Here is an 18,891-nt window from a genome sequence, read left to right as displayed (position 1 = left end):
TCTGCCATCTATAATCCAGTTTTGAGATCCCTTCCCAGACGCCTTAATGCCCACTCACACCCTGGGCCATCTGACCTCAGGAAATCAGATGATAGGGCTTTGGAGTTGACGTCACGCTGCAATGTATTGTGGGAGCGCGGTGCCATTTTCCGGGTCCACAAATCAAAACAAACACACTGTGTTGGAATGACGACGACAAGAAATATGCTTAAAAGCAGCTCAAAAGAAAACGGACGGTATAGAGACCGATTGCGTCCAGAGGCGAAGCAGCGATACTTGAAAAAAAAAAAATAGAGTGCATCGCAAATGTGGACCCATATGAAATTCGGCAGTGGAGTAAAGACCCAGACGACTTACTGCCACTGTCCTACCCCAATATCTTCACGTATCTTGTTAACCTTAACCATCACGTTCGCATTTCTGAGTGCCCCATGTGTAACGTTGGTACCCAGTCTGGATTTGTTTGATCCATTTCATAGGCAGGCTTCCCTACAGTTGTGCGAAAGAATTAGCAAATTGTTACGTAGCACGTATGTCTGCACAGTCACTCAATTCTATGTTTGTTCGCAATTTCTAAAACCTCCGAGAGCCCCAACAATAATATTATTAAGCTATAAAGAGTGATATGAACATATATAGAACCGGAGTGAAAATGTCTGGAGAACACCAACAGATATCTGGAGATGGAAGCAAACTGGATATCAGCTCATCTCACGGCTGCTATCCAGGCTAGACGCCTTCATTTTTTAAGGTCCGCCATATAAGCTCCCTCATGTTGCTTTCAGGTTGGGAAAGAATAAAAAGACAAACACTTTTTAAGCTCATTCCCGTGCCGGTCATGCGATCGAACATTGCAGCCGACCACACAGCAAGGACGAACCTGTTGTGTGTGCCTTCGCTCCTTTTTCGCTTGCGCTTTGTTTGGACCCGGAAAATGGTGCATCAGGCCAAAATCCTTTCCACGCCCACCCCTGTGACATCACACTCCAAAGCCCTATAGGGTGGGTCCAGGTTTCACAATGAGCTCACCCGAAACCCTGGCTGATTGTGACCCACACCCATTTTCACACCTTGGCTCATGTGATTAGGTAGAGGATCATCAGGGGGTCCTTTGTCCCTCTTTGGGGGGAAACTCCCACTGGGTTTAAATCTGGGACTCTCCACCATTTGACCTTAGAACTGAAGAAGCTTCTCGGATGAGAGGTGAAACAGTCTTCAAGCAACTTAAAGAAGTCCAGACGCTTTTCTTTCCAAGCTCCTTAGACTACGATGACCTGGATGACTGAGAACCTTCACAGACAAACAAAAGATAAGCTACCCTCTAACGGGCCTTGAAACTGGAAAATAGCCAGTAAGGTTAACTATGTAGATGCTTTGTAATATTTTGCATAATATTTCATATTTTTCACCAGCAGGCAATTACTTAAAACACATATTTTGCAGGTGGTTAAATGAAACCATCTGTTAACATACCTAAAACCTGCCAGTAACTACGATGTTATTGTCCAGGTATTCGTCATCAACTTCATTTCTGTTCAGTTCTGTTTTAACAATTCAGTTCAATTCAATTTTATTTATACCATGGCAAATCACAACAACATCGTCTCAAAGCACTTTATATTGCAACCTAGACCAAACAATAATACATAAAGAAAAAAAAAACCCAACAATCATATGACACCCTATGAGCAAGCACTTTGGTAACAGCGGGAAGGAAAAACTTTAACAGGAAGAAACCTCCGGCAGAACCAGGCTCAGGGAGGGGCGGCCATCTTCTGCAACTGGCTGGGGAGAGAGAAGGAAGACAGGATAAAAGACATGCTGTGGAAGAGAGCCAGACATTAATAACAAGTATGATTCAGTGGAGAGAGGTCTATTAACACATAGCGAGTGAGAAAGGTGACTGAAGAAGAAATACTCAGTGCATCATGGGATTAAAGCATAAAAGCATAACTAAGGGAGGATTCAGGGTCACCTGATCCAGCCAAAACTATATGCTTTAGCAAAAAGGAAAGTTTTAAGCCTAATCTTAAAAGTAGAGATAGTGTCTAAGGAAGGAATTAAGGAAGACAAGGGCTGTTTTCTTTCTACGTCTGTACAATCGTTTCATTTTGGCAACCAGAGCATTTGCCCTCTGCTGGCCATTGAAACAAATCCCAGTTCAGGGTATGTCCACATTGGACTCAATGTTAAAACATCTGGCCTTTCTTCACTGCGATCATCTCACCTAACTTCTGTCCTGTCTCCTTCCCTCTTCCCAGAACCAGTCACACGATGACCGCCTCCTGTTAAAAGGGAGTTTTTCCATCCAACCTTCGTTAAGTGGTCAGAGGGTCGTCTGATTGTTGGGATTTTCTCTGTACTATTGACACAGTCTCTACCTTACAATATAAAAGACCTTGAGATAACTGAATTGAATTGCATTGAATTGGAATTACTTCCTAAATCTGGTTGGGTTATCTGTTCATTGTAAACTCTACCAACTTGATAATATTAAAAAAAAAAAAGCAAAAATATAAAATAAAGGAGCAATATTATGAGGTGGGAAAATGTAATAATAAACTTTAACATTTTTATGGCAAATTTCTTCGATCACTTTAATGATTTCCCTTTAGTGCTGCTTTGCTGTCATGTTAATGCAACCTTTTTTAGAAGTGGTACATCTTGTCACTCACCATAGTGTGGGATGATAGCCCAGGCCATGGCTGAGGCATAAATTCCTCCAATCATCCAGAACATGCACAGCCAGCTCAGATGCTCTCCTCTCTTCTCGCGAGCCAACACCTCCGCAAAGTATGAGAATACTATCGGTACTGCTCCACCGATCCTGTAAATACAGCTTGTTGTAATTAGCTATGCATGCTCAAAAAGGCAATCCTCATTTGCCTCATCAGCGCTTGCAACAATGAACATTTATCACAATATGAAACTGATTTATTGTTACAGAAAACATTTCTTCATTTGTCACTGTGAAATGTACAAACGTCTGAAACTTTTTTTAGAACATGTCTTCGCACATTTTTTGTTCATTCGTGTCACAAAGCAGATTCTACACTATTCTGGCTTATTTTCTGAGTCTTACCAGATCATCAGGAGGCAACGGCACTTTCCACTGCAGCTTAGTATTTATTTGCACAAACTATACTGTCATCTTCTTGACCAAAGAAAATGAAAAATCACCACACTGTAGCACACAGGATATTACAGTCTTTGAGCCATCTTTGCTGCTTTCTATCAAACTTGCTTATTATATCATTTTCCAGAATCACAGGTTGTGTGGCCTTTAAATTTAACATAGTGAACATGTCTCAAATTGCATAGTTCCATATTAGTACGCTGTTGTATCTTGTGTTGATGTGAGGGATAGGTGCACTGAACTGAACCCTTTCAGTGAGGTGTCAGTAGAGTCAGAAGGAGCCCATCTGTGACTGCAGTAACTGTCCCCATGTTTTTTCATAGCCTCAGAGTGTCGTACATATTTGAAGAGGAAAAAAACCAAATGGCAAATCTTACTAGTGTATCTCTTAAAATTAGAATATCATCAAAAAGGTTTTTTTTTCATAATTTATTTCAGAAAGTTACATTTTCATGTAATCATTCAACACGAAGCCTTTTTGTTTTAATTTTGATGATAATGGCTCATAGTTCATGAAAATACAGTATCTGATAATGTATTAGTTATTTCTACAGATCAATAAAAAAAGCATTAACAATACAAAAACTTCTGAAAGGTATGTTCATCTATGCACAACTTTTTGAGATGCACTGGTTTTACTGTCAGTTTTATGGTTGACTACAGTGTTGCAAATGAGAAGCAGATAAAGAGCAATCAGCATTTCTTTTATTATTATACATTTGTTTCTGATTCATTTCAACATTAATTAGCTGAATTTAATATGGATAGATGGCTTTGGAGAAAAACAAAGATAGCATGTATTGAAAATGTTGAACTTCTCCTTTAAAGTCTGATCTGAGCTGTAGCTGTTATATCCCAAATTTCTCACTTGAGCAGCCATCTGTGACATTTTAATTTCTCACTACATGTAGAAACTAAGCGCTAACTCATGAGGAACAAGTAAAGAATCTGCATTGCCATATGCTTTGTATTACCTGAAAAATGCCAATATTAAATAATTCATCCATTTATTCATAAATTTTTCAAAGTGCTTATACATCTAAGATGAGGTGATAGAGCCTGTCCTAACACTTAATTAGAGGTGGGGTACACCCCTTTCCATTTAAGATAAAGTAAATAAATCAAAATCAAACCCTTTTCAGATCATCAACATTACATATTCATAGAAACTGCGTAACTGCAAAAAGGCTTAAAGCAAATGAAAATGTATATGGCTTGTTTTCAATTCTCAAAAACAAAAAAACCAACCATGTATAAAGTATCCAGTAAATATTCAAGATTGTGGTGACACCCGAGAATCTGATGAGATTGGGTTGTGCCTTTTGTCCTGCTTCTTTTATGTCTGCGTGGGAGAAACTTACAGTAAAAGGTTATATATGTATGAAAATAATTGTCTATGATATTCATTCTAAAAATGTCAAAACCTGTTTAAGGTTTTGCCAGAGGAGTGACTGATATGACAGACTGGTTTAGAACATTAAGTAAAATTGCACTAAAACTTAATCTGTGTGAATTCTTATATTTATTTTTCATTATGGCACTGTGCTGTGAATGTCTTTTCCTATTTGCTGAGACAGCTTCTGATAGCAACGCTAATAAGGTAGGAAAAACTCAATGAAAGGAACAGTGAAACACACAGCACTGGATGCCAGATCGTATTTCTGCCAGAATGAGGATGGAAAAGAAAGCAGAAGATCTCAGTGACCCCTTACAAAGCAATGCCTCTTTGTTGTTATTCCCAAAGGTATATGTACAATCATAGATACCATCCCACACCATAGACTACTTTCTGCATAAAGATTGACAACTAGTGGTGACATAAAAGCTAAAGCTGCTAATGAAATTTTAAAGCCATTAAGGCAGAAGCTGTTTTTCAGATGATGTGAGGTTTACTGGTTGCTTACAGAACTGTAATTAAATGCACAAGAGCTGAGTGCAGCTCAGGTAAACCAATCATGAATGCCCTCAGGCACTGTGGCCCATTCTGATTTGAATATCCATTTTGGTCTAGTCATGAAGCAGCACCAGCTTAAGCCATCACAACTTGATCTAAATGTTCATACACTATACAATCTAAAAAGGATATCATGTCACTGAGATGGGAGGGCTGTCAAAGATCTGTGCAGCCAAGCAGACCATGCTAGCATTAAAACACCCAGATGTTCATTTACAGTACTAGCTGATTTCTGCAGACCTTTCTCTTTTGCTTTATTTCTTCTATACCCCTGGGTATGAGGAAGAGCTGATGCCTGGCAGTTAGTATAACTCTTGTCATGTGTTTTGAATTTGGAGGAGGAGAGACAGCAGAGGAAGTGGTGGGAAGATAGATCAGAGGGTCTGCAGGAGCGTGAGAAGAGGAAAGTTAAACAAACTTACCCGAAGCCAGACACCATGCGGCAGAAGAGGAACATACTGTAGCCCTGGACAAAGGAGGAAAGGAAGGCAAAGAAGCCGTTGACTGACATGGATATAAGCAGGCACTGTCTGCGGCCCACTTTGTCTGAGAGGCCACCCCAGAAAAAGGCTCCAAACATCATCCCCAGATACACAATGCTGCCTGGAGGAGGGGAGACAGGGGGAAAGACAGTGGTAGATAGAGAGAGAGAAAGAGGGAGAGCTATAAATGATCACAACCATCTGGAGTCAAGTGTTTGTTACTGAAACCGCTGAGTAAACAAAATCCATTTTACATTTTGGAATATAAGAAGACAGTTTCAGCAATTTATTCATGCATCCTCACAACACACACAGCTTTTAAGCTAGAGTTCATAGATAACAAAAACTCCATCACTAAAACTGACTTAACTTACAGTCTGTACTTAAACTACAGACTTTAAATAATCCCATAATCTAACATCCAATTATTGCTTTACTTTTTTTTCTATAAGACATGGAAGAAAATGAGAAAAATTTGAATACAAAATAGATTTTGTTTTTGTTTAGACACAAAAAACAAAAACAGATTTCTTTGATATTTCTTATGTCTAGTTATTTGTTTTTACTCACTTGCGCTCTGCTCAGCTAGATGGGCATATGTTAGGTACTTCTAGTCTTAAATGCATTAAATTACAAGAGCTGCTCAGTGTCCTAACAACATGTTAGACTGTTCAGTGCTCACACACAATAATGTGGTTCAAAAACTTCGGCTTAGAATATTTATCTATTCAATGGGATCTCATAATGTGGTAACTCAAGATTTTTTTTCTTCTTTTTTTGCTGAAAACCTAATATTGTACATTTTGCGGTGTAATGAAGATTTGACCATGTATTAAATTTCTCCAAATCAAATCACTGTCTGACAACTGATATTTCTTAAAGTGTCTCTAGGAAAAATAGAGCAGCAGTTGACTTTGTAGCTCTGTTTCTAAATCCAGGTCTTTGTACTGCTGCTTACCCGTGCAAGGCTGGGGTCATTTCTCTTCCCATGCAGTAAAGACATTGGGTGGCAGTGGTGGAGAGGGGTTAGGGTTGTCCTGTAAACAACCCACTTCTCTCCCTATGTTCTAATAAAAATGATAATTTGAGGAGGAAGGCGTTTGACATGGCAGCACCTGAAATAATCCTGGCAGATGATAGGTTGCAGCACCCCCCCCCCCCCCCCCCCCCCCCCTCTCGAACGACAGCAACATCTACACCCCCCCGCCCCTCCCCCATTTTGCCGGTGATGGGAACAGATTACGCTGAAAGTGTTGAGGAGCCATTATCAAGCTGGGCAAGACATGATGTGAGAAGGTAGTGATTCATTACAGGTAATAGCCCCTGGATCTATGCACTTCAGCTGCAGAGAAGGCTCTCCTATAGGTAGTAGGATATAAAGGTGAAGCTTCACTCAAGCTGGCTTACAAACTGAATATCAAAAGTGCTGTATTCTGCACAAACTGTTGACACTTTTTGATTTGTGTAGCTACATCTGAACGTGTGTACTGAAGGAGATGCTATCTGGGAGCACTAGCTCATTTGTTTTATGGCTTCACTCACGCTGAGTTTGTATCTGTAATAAAGGGGGAGGGTGATGGGGCATCTGAGAGGCATTCTGAGATTGGATTTGCGATTTCCTGCTGGGTTCAAACTCAGGTCAGACCTTAAGGGCCTTTATGCAAATTAGCAAGGGTCAGTTAAAGGCACTGAAGCACATGGGGAAAAAGGTTTTAAGTGCTTTTCTCAAGCAGGAAACCATACATACAAATGCATTTTAAAATCCCAGTGGTATAAATACTCCCATATAAAAGAAATTAGTAAGTGAGACTGCTTAACAACAGCATGACCAAGGATATTGAAAACAGTGCATCCATCCAGTAGTGTTTGCAGTAGAGCCCCATGAATCTTCATGTAGATACTGACGTTGTAACTGAAGCCCACTAATTGCTAGTTTCACCGTACTATGAATAGTGACATTAAATATCATTCATTCATTCTAAGAAAACAGCAAAACATGTAATAGATACGCCATTTGATTATGTCTATTTCACGCTTTGCCTCTCCAAAGTGTGAAAAGGACACGCTTGCAGTAAGTTGCAGTAAACTGCAGTAACAGCAGAGTGAGATATTTTATTTCAAGCCAACATGAAAATAATGGGAGGGTTTAAATAGACATTATTAACACATTTGCATGTACATACATATCAGCCGCCTAGCTTAATCGTTTCTGACAATTACGGATCCTGGAATGCACTTCATACGTTTTTTGCTCACTACCGACTTCGTGGCTATATTATTTCCCCTTGCTGGTAATGCTATTTCTGCATGCGTGCCCATTTCACGTTTTGGATAGGCAAAGCGTGAAATGGACACGGTGGATCAGCATGTACATACTTGCTTTGCCGTGATACTGGGTTGGACACTGGATAGACACAACTATCCACTACTGCTAAGCCACAGTACCTGCAAAGGCAGCATGGCAATACAAAGCTGACTCCATGCTGACCCCAGTTAAGCAGCCAGAGCCTGACCTTTACGGTTAAGAAAAGCAGAGATAGCAGTCTAAATTGTCTTTTTCAACTTCTATCCATACCCGTTTCTACAGAATCTCTTTGGCAATCACTGTAAAGTTCTCTTTGAGATGGTTTTAAGCTTTCTTTCAGTTTTATGTTCACACTTGTGCTTATTAGAATAAGGATTTAGATTTGGATGGATTTAAATGATAAATGTGTGGCAGCGCATATGGGCACATGTTATTGAGTAATACAGAAGTAACAAGTAATCTAATATTTCTCCAGGAATGTAATGTAAAATGAATAAATACATAAATAAAACAGCCTTAGATTACTTGTTACTTTTAAAAATGTAAAGATAAAGGACTGCTTTTTTGACCAGATCCCTCTTGTAAAACAGCCTGTCTTCTCAATAAGTCTAACACATGACTTTTTTGTGAGTTACAATTCCAACCCTGATTACCAACTACCAAAGAAACCAACAAAGTTTCCATTTCATCAGTGTTACTTGACTGTGCACATTGTCAGCATGACAACCTGATCAGTTATTAGATCATGAATATGAAAATAAAATGACATGATTGTGATAGTTCACTTGATGGATGTTATTTGAGATAGTTTACAAGATTAGAAACCTATTGGTATTGCAGTAAAATCAAATACTGTATCATAAATAAGTGATTTATGCATGAATCATACTCAATGGTTAAAACAAATAGATATTTAAGCCCCCAAAACATGCAATGGTCAATCAGCCCTGGCACCAGAGTGATTTTTTTTGTCAGATATTGCAATTCAACCGTGTATTCAAATTTTATAGTTCCATATTTACACTGATAAGGCATAATATTATGACCACTTAGAAATGTAGCAAATAACACTGACTATCTCTTCATCACGGCCACTGTTAGTGGGTGGGATATATTAGGGAATAAGTGAACATTTTCTCCTCAAAGACCTTAAAGTCCTGGACAAGATACTGAACCCCAAGTTGCTCTCTGGTGTGTTCATCAGTATGTGAATATTAAAATATTCACATTAAAATTAAGAAATTTGGATGTAGACTGGATTAGCTTGGATGAATATTGGTGAATGTGGAATTTCATAAATAAATAAATAAATAAATAAATAAAAAAAGCTTGAGTAGAAAAGTACACCATACCACTGCATTTTTAGCCACCTAGATGGATTTGGAAGTTTATTCAGTGTGTGTTTAGATAAAAACATCTAAATGACAAAATTATATATTGTCCGTAAAAAGTTGTAAAAGGATGAAATTGTACAGCAGCGTCTTTCACAGAGTATCACAGCCATGGTCAACCACCCTAAACACATATAAGGGCTATGACTTGCCTCCATTTCTCAAACACTTGTAGTCACAGGACCTCAGAAGTGCAAAGTAAACCTTACTAAAGTTGTTCTGAAAACACCTGAACTGTTAAGTATGAAGTGTTAATCTTCTTCTTAAGTAAGACCAGACAGTGTCTGCTTCTAATGTTACACTGTGTAGCTTTTGTTGCATCCAGTGGGATTATTTCAGCAGTGGAGTCTCAGCAGTCTGCATGCATGCCACTTCCTTTTCCACAGTAATTAGCTCTTATGTGCAAGTGTAATTCTCTCTTGACACATTTCTGCTCTGTTTTCTCATCCTGTCACCATGCAATGTCCTGGCATGGATGAGAGGAGAGCTTCAGGATTTCAACAGATGAGGGGATTCCCTGAAGACCACCTGTGATTGACAGGTGGTTGCTGCAGGGAATCATACAAACAGTTTGTTTCAGGGAGGGAGGAGGAGAAGACCCCTGGGAGCAACACACATTCTGGCATTAATTAGTGGTTCCCAAACTTTTTTTGGTAGGCCCCCCTTTGTTTTACAAGAAAAATGTTTGCGCACACGCACTCACACATCCTCCAACCACACACACCCATATTTTGCTCCATTGCGGTTTATTTCACACCTCAAACATTTAGTAAGCAATTAAGCAAATACAAGTAATCTGCAATAAATTACAGGTAGTAAGGAAATAAACTACTAACTCTTTTATGCTAAGTCCACACCTACACGGGTATTTTTGAAAACGCAGCTGTTTCGTCCACACGTAAACGGCGTTTTGAATCACCGAAAACGGAGATTTTTTTAAAACTCCTTTTTTGCGTTTACATGTGGACGAGGAATACAGAGTTCATCACGCAACGTCAAAGGTATGTGCCAAGGTATAAAGTGACACTTCAAAGTCAAAGTCAACTTTATTTGTCAATTCTGCCACATGTACAGGACATACAGAGAATAGAAATTTTGTTACTCTCAAACCCTAGATGAAACTTTATGTACTTTATGTACACTCTGAGCTTTAATAGGATATGACGTCTTTCAACAACCACAGCTATCGTTCATTGGTGGCCTTTAAAAAGATTCCAGATTTAAGGCACTTCCAGGTTGGCTTCAATTATCAGATCAGGAGGCTAAACTAATCTTTTATGCTGTCTGAGTGTTTCCTCTCTTCGCTTCATGTAGTGATGATGAACTCTGAAGGCAAGAAGTTTACATCATTCCACACTGAGACTTTGGGCCATTATGAATACACCATGTGGGTACCTGCGGAGCATTTCATGTAGCTGTATGTACTCAGAATAATAAGTGTAAGTATGGAAATATGCAATTTGATTATTGATCCTGCTTTGACCAACAATTCTAGCCTTGCTAGCTTTAACAGGTTGTGGTTTGCACTGCATAAGTTTTCAAATTGCTTGTGTGAAATTGTTTACCCAGTCAGCTGATGACTGATTATAATTCCAGTCAGAACAACGATTTCACTCAGATCCTTATTTTCTCACACATAGCAGTGCAAGTGCTAAGTGTACAAGCTGGAACAATTCACATGTGACACATGGACTTTTTTCCACTTCAGATATTCTCAATAATAAAGTATGCTAAGCTCTTAGTCTCTCGTGTATTTAAGTAATATCTCCTAGGATGCATAATTGGTGATGTTTCCTGGGTTCATCAGATGTTTTCGGTCTCTCAACAGCAGACATCCTCACCCAGGTGACCCTCTGTATCTTTGCTCACAGATTGAATGGGCATCCTCTAAGTCATTCCTGTAATGTCCAACCATTTAAGAACTTTGCAGAATGAGAATCCTGCAAAGCCTTACCAACATACTTTTATAGATTTATAGAAAGTCTTTCAGTCCCTCTTCCTCCCTTCTTCCACCAGTTCTTAGTACCTAGCTCATTTCCTCTTTTGGCTTCCTCAATATGCTTCCTGGGGCACTGCACATGAGATCTTTTGAGGCTTCAGAAGTACTGATCAGGTTTGGTATAAGTGATGTTTTAGCAATGTGTTCTAGGAGCTCCAGTTGCTTTCCCAGAACGTCAGCACCAGCTGTGATGCCAATATTGTCATGGTCCTGGGTCCCCTGACCCAGCGTTTTTAGTTCCTTGTGATGTTTGTAATATTGTACTTGTGTGAGTTATTTTATGGTTTCTAGTTTCGATCCCTTGCCCTTCATGTTTCGCTGTGCCCACTCTGTTCTGTGTAAGTCTGTCTGCATGTTTGATTTCCCCTCTGTGTCTTTCAGTTCTTAGAGTCCTCTGCCTTATGGTTTGTCTCTGTGTTTCTTAGTTGCTGTCTCCACTGTGTCAAGTTCGCGTCTCTGTGTGATCCTTCCTGTTTTACTTTGAAGTTCCGTGTCTATGAGTTCCTGCTGCTTTGTATCATTGTCCAGCCCTAACTATATGCTTTAGCAAAAAGGAAAGTTTTAAGCCTAATCTTAAAAGTAGAGATAGTGTCTGTCTCCTGAATCCAAACTGGAAGCTGGTTCCACAGAAGAGGGGCCTGAAAACTGAAGGCTCTCGCCTCCCATTCTACTTTTAAATACTCTAGGAACAACAAGTAGGCCTGCAGTGCGAGAGCGAAGTGCTCTAATAGGGTGATATGGTACTACAAGGTCATTAAGATAAGATGGGGCCTGATTATTTAAGACCTTGTATGTGAGGAGCAGGATTTTGAATTCAATTCTGGATTTAACAGGAAGCCAATGAAGGGAAGCCAAAACAGGAGAAATTGCTCTCTCTTTCTAGTCCCTGTCAGGACTCTTGCTGCAGCATTTTGGATTAGCTGAAGGCTTTTCAGCGAGTTTTTTGGACATCCTGATAATAATGAATTACAGTAGTCCAGCCTGGAAGTAATAAATGCATGAACTAGTTTTTCAGCGTCACTCTGAGACAGGATATTTCTAATTTTAGAGATGTTGCGCAAATGGAAGAAAGCAGTCTTACATATTTGTTTAATATGTGCTTGAAGGACATGTCCTGGTCAAAAATGACTCCAAGGTTCCTCACAGCTGTTACTGGAGGCCAAGGTAATGCCATCCAGAGTAAGAATCTGGTTAGATACCATATTTCTAAGATTTTCAGGGCCGAGTACAATAACCTCAGTTTTATCTGAATTAAGAAGCAGAAAGTTAGCGGCCATCCAGGTCTTTATGTCTTTAAGACATTCCTGCAGTTTAACTAATTGGTGTGTGTTATCTGGCTTCATGGACAGATAGAGCTGGGTGTCATCTAAATTTGTGACACACCATTTCTTCTCCAGATTACGAGTCATCTGCTTTAGGGTACGTGTTTGAGAATTATACCACGGAGTCAGGTACTTCTGATTTGAGGCCTTAGTTTTCACAGGAGCTACAGTATCCAGAGTCGTACGTAGTGAGGAGGTAAAATTATTAACAAGATAATCGACCTCTGTTGGAGTAGCGTTCAGATAGCTGCTCTGCTCTATGTTGGTACAGGGCATTGAAGATGATAACAGTGGGTGGATTATATTCTTAAACTTAGTTACAGCGCTTTCAGAAAGACATCTACTGTGATAAAGTCTACTCTCCACCGCTGTGTAATCAATTATGTAAATGTAATTATCAGGAAATGATCAGACAGGAGAGGGTTTTCAGGAAACACTGTTAAATGTTCAGTTTCTATGCCATATGTTAAAACAAGATCTAGAGTGTGATTAAAGTGGTGGGTGGGTTCTTTTACATTTTGAGAGAAGCCAATTGAGTCTAATAACAGATTAAATGCCATGTTGAGGCTGTCATTTTTAGCATCTACATGGATGTTAAAATCACCCACAATAATTATTTTATCTGAGCTCAGAACTAAATCAGATAAAAGTCTGAGAAATCAGACAGAAACTCTGTGTAAGGCCCAGGTGGACGATAGATGATAACAAGTAAGACTGGTTTCTGAGTTTCACAGCTGGGGTGGACGAGGCTAAGCATCAGGCTTTCAAATGAATTAAAAGTCTGTCTTGGTCTTTCATTAATTAATAGGCTGGTGTGAAAAATTGCTGCCACACCGCCCCCTCGGCCTGTGCTTCGAGATTTCTGGTAGTTAGAATGACTCGGGGGTGTTGATTCATTTAAACTAACATAATCATCCTGCTGCAACCAGGTTTCTGTAAGGCAGAGTAAATCAATTTGTTGATCAATTATTAAGTCATGTACTAACAGAGACTTGGAGGAGAGAGACCTAATATTTAATAATCCACATTTCACTGTTTTACTCTTTGTTTCAGATGTGGATACTGTATTGTTCTTTCTTTGTGATTTTTTATGTTTAAGTTGTTTATTGCTGGTTTTTAGTTTTTTTTGTCTGTTTGGGAGCTGACACAGTCTCAATGGAGATGGGTTTTTGGGGGGTAACAGGAGGAGAGAAGCTGCAGAGAGGCGTGTAAGACTGCAACTCTGCTTCCTGGTCCCAACTCTGGATGTCCATATTTCTAGAAATGAGAGCTGCTCCATCCAAAGTGGGATGGATGGCGTCTCTCCTAACAAGACCAGGTTTCCTCCAGAAAGTTTGTCAATTATCTATGAAGCCCACATCGTTTAAGTGGGTGATTAGCTAACAATGCTGTCCTTGGTTGTGAAGAGGACATGTTTAGCCTAGGTTTTTAATTAGCTAACCTCAAGCTGCACAGAGCCTATTTATCACTCTGCTGTGCTGATAAACTTCAGGTGTCTGTGGTGATTGTGACTCTATAAGTACGTAACCACAGCATGCAAAGCTGATAGGCTTAACAAATATCAGCTGGCCAAAATCCCCTTTAAAGTCTTCTTACTACTCTACACCTGCAGCATGGTTTCATCTGAGCAAGCACACATTTGAACTAAAACAGTCAAAAAGGCTGATTGTGATGCAGGAAAACACCGGCAGACAAATTAAAGCCATATGTGGTGGAGGAGAAAAGGAGAAGAGGACATTTAGAGGAAGTGTGTAAAATCTCAGCCTCTCTCCTTTTCTCCCGGGAGGTACGTGAGCCAGTCTACCATAGCTAAACTGCGGTGAAGCACAATGCTGCAGAGATTAACTCTGGCCCATATCTTCAGATCGCCAGTGAGGCTATGAAACACAAAGAGGTTGTGTTAGAGCGTAAGAGCAGGATTACAGCAGGGCAACAGAAAAGACAGGGAGTTAAAAAAAGTGGACCATCCTGCATCAAGATAGCATTTCACCTTTTACATTATATTAAAGGGAAAGAAAGTATTTGGAGTAGATCAGGGACAGAAATATAAAAATGAGATAATTCCTTTATATAAATAATAAATCTATTCATGTTAGTAAGGCTTTGATCTGGGACTACCCAGACTTTTCATAGGTGTGCATTGAATAGCAGCAAGTAATCAATGATAATATATGTGCTGCTTATTTAGTCATAAGCATTGAGTATTTCTTCTTCAGTCACCTTTCTCACTCACTATGTGTTAATAGACCTCTGCATTTAATCATACCTGTTATTAATCTCTGGCTCTCTTCTTCAGCATGTGTTTTATCCTGTCTTCTTTCTCTCTCCCCAACCAGTCGTGGCAGAAGGCTGCCCCTCCCTTAGTCAGGTTTCTTCCTGTTGAAAGTGAGTTTTTCCTTCCGACAGCAGTGTCCTGGCAGTGATTATATATGTATTTATTATTGGTGTTATTTAGTTTGTATTAAGCTATTCTATCTAAAATACTATGATAAAATTAAATATATCATAAATATGCATGATAAACTTCATTTCCTGAGTTATGGCCAAAAACAAGTTCAGTGAGGTCACCTTCCCCTTTGGACTTTTATCCACCCAATTTTAATCTGTTTGTCTCTTGACTAAATTTACTGAAACATGTTCTCAAAGATGTGAACCTAAAACTAAATGTGTCCAGGAAGTTGCCAATATTATAAGGCTGTGAGATATCTTTAATCTGAAGCTGGTGAGGGGAGAGGCAAAGATTTTTTAAGTCATATCACATATAGATATGTATTCACTCAGTCAGACCTCACAAACACTAATGTACGAGCTGGGATTAGTGTTTTAATCATATATAAGCAGATGTCTCTATCATTTTAACATTGTTTTTCCTTTTAACAAGATGTCCACTGAAGCTTATCTTACTGACCACTTCAAGAGTCACTGACCTTCACAGAGAATCTGTGATAAAAATAACTAATGAGTGCTACTGTGCTACTATTCTTTTAAGCATATCTGCAAGTGAGCACATATACGCATCGTCTATTTATGCAGCGTGTGACAAGTTGGTGAAATGACTCATTCTTTCTATTCTTTCCCTCCTGTCTCCCACTGAGGGATGAGTCAGAATACAGGAGAAATCTGGGTGAATAATAAACCATCTTGCTCCCCCAAACATGAAATAAGATTAGTACTCTCTTCTACATGTACTTCTGGTAATAAAGCCACACTAAGATAATGTAATAAGAGACAAGGATGACTTTTTGTCTCAGAATCTTATTAAGTGACAAAAACTTTCATTTAGCACAAACACACTGAGAAAAATATCAGTGCCAAGCTAGTATTTTTATAGTTGTGTTAGAAATGATAAAACCAAATCACACACCATCCACATTTAAACATACAGATACATATTGGCACACAAACAGACAACTTTTCCCTAGAGTGGGAGAGATCCATCTAGCTTAACACACCTCCTACTCATCTATCCAAATACCTGGTGCCATGACAACCCACTGGCAATTCCTAAAGCAATGAGATTATGGCTAAAAGTGTCACACACCACTTAGTTTCTCTGCATATCAAATGTCATTAAAAGCACAAATCATGTGAAGGTTAGGATCATGAGATTAATTCTGTCAACACCCTAATACTTCTACCAGTCTATAAGTGTCATATAAATCTTAACTTAATTTATGAGCATCAATAAGATTATGCTCCATGTCTACAAAGCTGACTTTACAGAAGCATTAATGTCTCCTGATAGCAATGTTAGATGACTTTTAGATGGTTCATTAGAGCGCTTCAAAATAGGAGTCTACTTGTAACTTGTTGTAACAAATTGCCTTACACAAAAAGTAAGGCAATTTGTTTTTGGTCATTTATTTCTTTTGATTATTTTTTGCCAATATGAATTGGTACAACAAAGTAATAATTATCCAAACACCGATTTCAATATTTCAATATGGCTAAGATGCTGACTCAGCTATATGAGGTATGGGTGACAATGAATTAATCTACATGGCAAATCTATTCAATGTAATTCCATTTAGGCTACGTCCACACCTACACGGGTATTTTTGAAAACTGAGATTTTCCATTTTCGTTATTTTTTTAAATTCCGTCCACATGTAAACCCAAAAACGAAGGAAAACGTTGCTAGGAACGTGCCAAAGCAACAGGTGGCGATATATTCCTAACCGTGTAGAAATGTTGGCCAATCAGAACTCTAGAAGCCTGGGTGGGAAAGAGTAAACAAAGATGGCGCATAGACGCAGAACTGAGTCCTATGTATGGAGGGACAGAAACTGTGTTGTATATGGAGAGCATGAATGGCATGGGAGGAGCTGAAGAATGTCACATTAGCTACGTCCTTTATACTCTCTATGTCAATGACAGAAAGAACAGTAAAAACTCTCACACTGAGCTGAAATGAAACAACCCATACGGAAAAGAAATAGTAAAAACGTATATGTGATTACTCATGAAAGTGGCCACTTTCATGAGTAAATCATATAAGGCTTACATGATTTACTCATGAAAGTGGCCACTTTCAGCATTACTTTCATACATTGTTTTTGTAATGAACCGCTGATCTGTACCATAAGTCATCCTTGCGGGGGTTGTCGGAACTGTATGCGCAGTCGCACTAAGGACAGATGTGCTCAGAGGCATGCCCCGTAACGCGTATAGAGCAGTCTGTCGCGGCAGGAATAAGTTGTACAAAGTCCATGTAAGTTACGATAATACTTTGATAAGTATGATAAGTGTGTTTCTAATGTAAGGTATGTTGCTGCGTTTGTATTGTGAGCTATCTGAAAACCTTTTTATTCTGTATTTACGTTACTTACATCCATGTGCTATTTTTTAGCTAGACATGTGTGTCATGCAAGCTAGCAGCACCCCATGAGAAACGGGCCGAAGTGTTTAAGTGTTTACCGGAGTTTTGCACCCTTGGCAAGCGGACTGAGGTATGTGATGAGAGATGATCTGTTGTTATATTTTATTTAACTGAACTGTGTAATCCCTTGATGCTGTTTGAAGTAACCCCTTTTGTTTTATTTAATCTGTGACTGTATATCTCAGAATTACTTGTTTGAACTTGCCTGAATTAACTTAAGCTCATTGTTGTTATTGCTCATTGTTATAGTTCAAAAAGTACTGTACGGGTATCAATTTTTTCTTATTTTATAGTTTTCACGGTGCTCAACGTCCAGAGAATGAGCCGTGTGTGGTGAGGAAATAAATGGCTGCACCCGTTAGAGACTCTTCTGTCGTTCTTGATGCCAAGGGCTGCTACAGTGAAAACTCATCGCTGCCTTGCAGCCATCTACACTCATCTTATTCTTTCGTCGAACTGTGAGTAAAGGAGTGTATCGCATCATCCAGAGACTGCTGGATCAGTAAAGGACTCAAAATAAGGACATTATAAATACAATGTCATGCACACCTTCATCTTGTAAGCTGTGTGAGCAAATGATCTTCAACATGGCAGTCTAAAGTAATGCAAGAAAGAAAGACCTCTTCTGTATTTAACACAGTAGCATGTAAAGTTGTGATGCTGAATATCCCACATTTCTTACATCAGAATGTCTAAGACTGAATCTGGGCTTTATGCTATCAGTTGTACTTCTGTAAAAACTTAAGTGGCAAATTGTCTGATTTGAGGGCATCATCAGTATTATTTGGGTTTTGTTGCCAGTCTGTGAGGTTAAAGGTGTAAATATCTAAGTTGAGTGTTAATAAGTTTGAAACCACCACTCAACCCATTTGAGTTCAGATATATACACTTAAAAGGGCAGGTGCAACAAGCCAAAAATAAAATTAATAATAATGTTGTCCCCTGTTGAAGAAATAGACAAATCTACAGAGGCACAAGAGGCCAGGTCCAGCTCCAGAGAGCAAAGACTAACAGAAAAGGGGCAGGAGATGCATGAACAGGAAGCCAAGAAAAATGAAAGGTCATTTAGCAAGGCATATGAGTACTGGAAGGAGTTAGCAAGAGGAGTTAGAACAAAGCTGAAAGGTTTCTGCTCAAACGAAGACCTTGTTAGAACACAAACGGACATTAAGGCTAAAGAAGCATTAATGCATGAACTGTATGAGCCTATCCGACGTAATCATACTTCTACTCCAGATGTTGTCAAGAAAATGGATGCGTGTGTTGCCCTAACAACAGAAATTTGTGATCTCATTAGTAAACGACTAGAAGATATAGATAAGACTTTTAATGACAGGCTCGAGAAGGAGCGTGTAAGGATGATATTAAGTAAGGAGGAGTATGGATCTGTTTTTGGGAAAACTGAAACAGAAACAGTTATTAT

The 18,891-nt window shown here is 39.1% G+C and overlaps 1 protein-coding gene and 1 long non-coding RNA gene across 4 annotated transcripts in view; both read right to left on the bottom strand.

Moving 5' to 3' along the window:
* Nucleotides 1-276: 276 nt before the first annotated feature.
* Nucleotides 277-1,032, bottom strand: LOC121812071. Its single transcript, XR_006052850.1, has 2 exons — nt 643-1,032; nt 277-489 (listed from the first exon to the last, which is right to left on the bottom strand). It is a non-coding gene; the product is annotated as an uncharacterized LOC121812071 (long non-coding RNA).
* Nucleotides 1,033-2,008: 976 nt separating this feature from the next.
* The window catches only part of LOC121812070 (synaptic vesicle glycoprotein 2C-like), a 58,150-nt gene continuing 41,267 nt past the window's right edge, over nt 2,009-18,891 (bottom strand). For all 3 annotated transcript variants that reach the window (XM_042213207.1, XM_042213205.1, XM_042213206.1), the window contains exons 3-4: nt 5,513-5,693; nt 2,009-2,827 (exon numbers count right to left, since the gene is read on the bottom strand). In XM_042213207.1, the coding sequence (XP_042069141.1) occupies nt 2,668-2,827; nt 5,513-5,693 (341 nt within the window). In that variant the 3' untranslated portion in view covers nt 2,009-2,667. The remainder of the gene's footprint in view (nt 2,828-5,512; nt 5,694-18,891) is intronic.

This window comes from Haplochromis burtoni, unplaced genomic scaffold (assembly GCF_018398535.1).
Source record: "Haplochromis burtoni strain Fernald_Lab_line unplaced genomic scaffold, NCSU_Asbu1 Contig_426, whole genome shotgun sequence".
Classification (NCBI taxonomy): domain Eukaryota; kingdom Metazoa; phylum Chordata; class Actinopteri; order Cichliformes; family Cichlidae; genus Haplochromis; species Haplochromis burtoni.
This window is presented reverse-complemented; position numbering and strand designations above follow the sequence as displayed.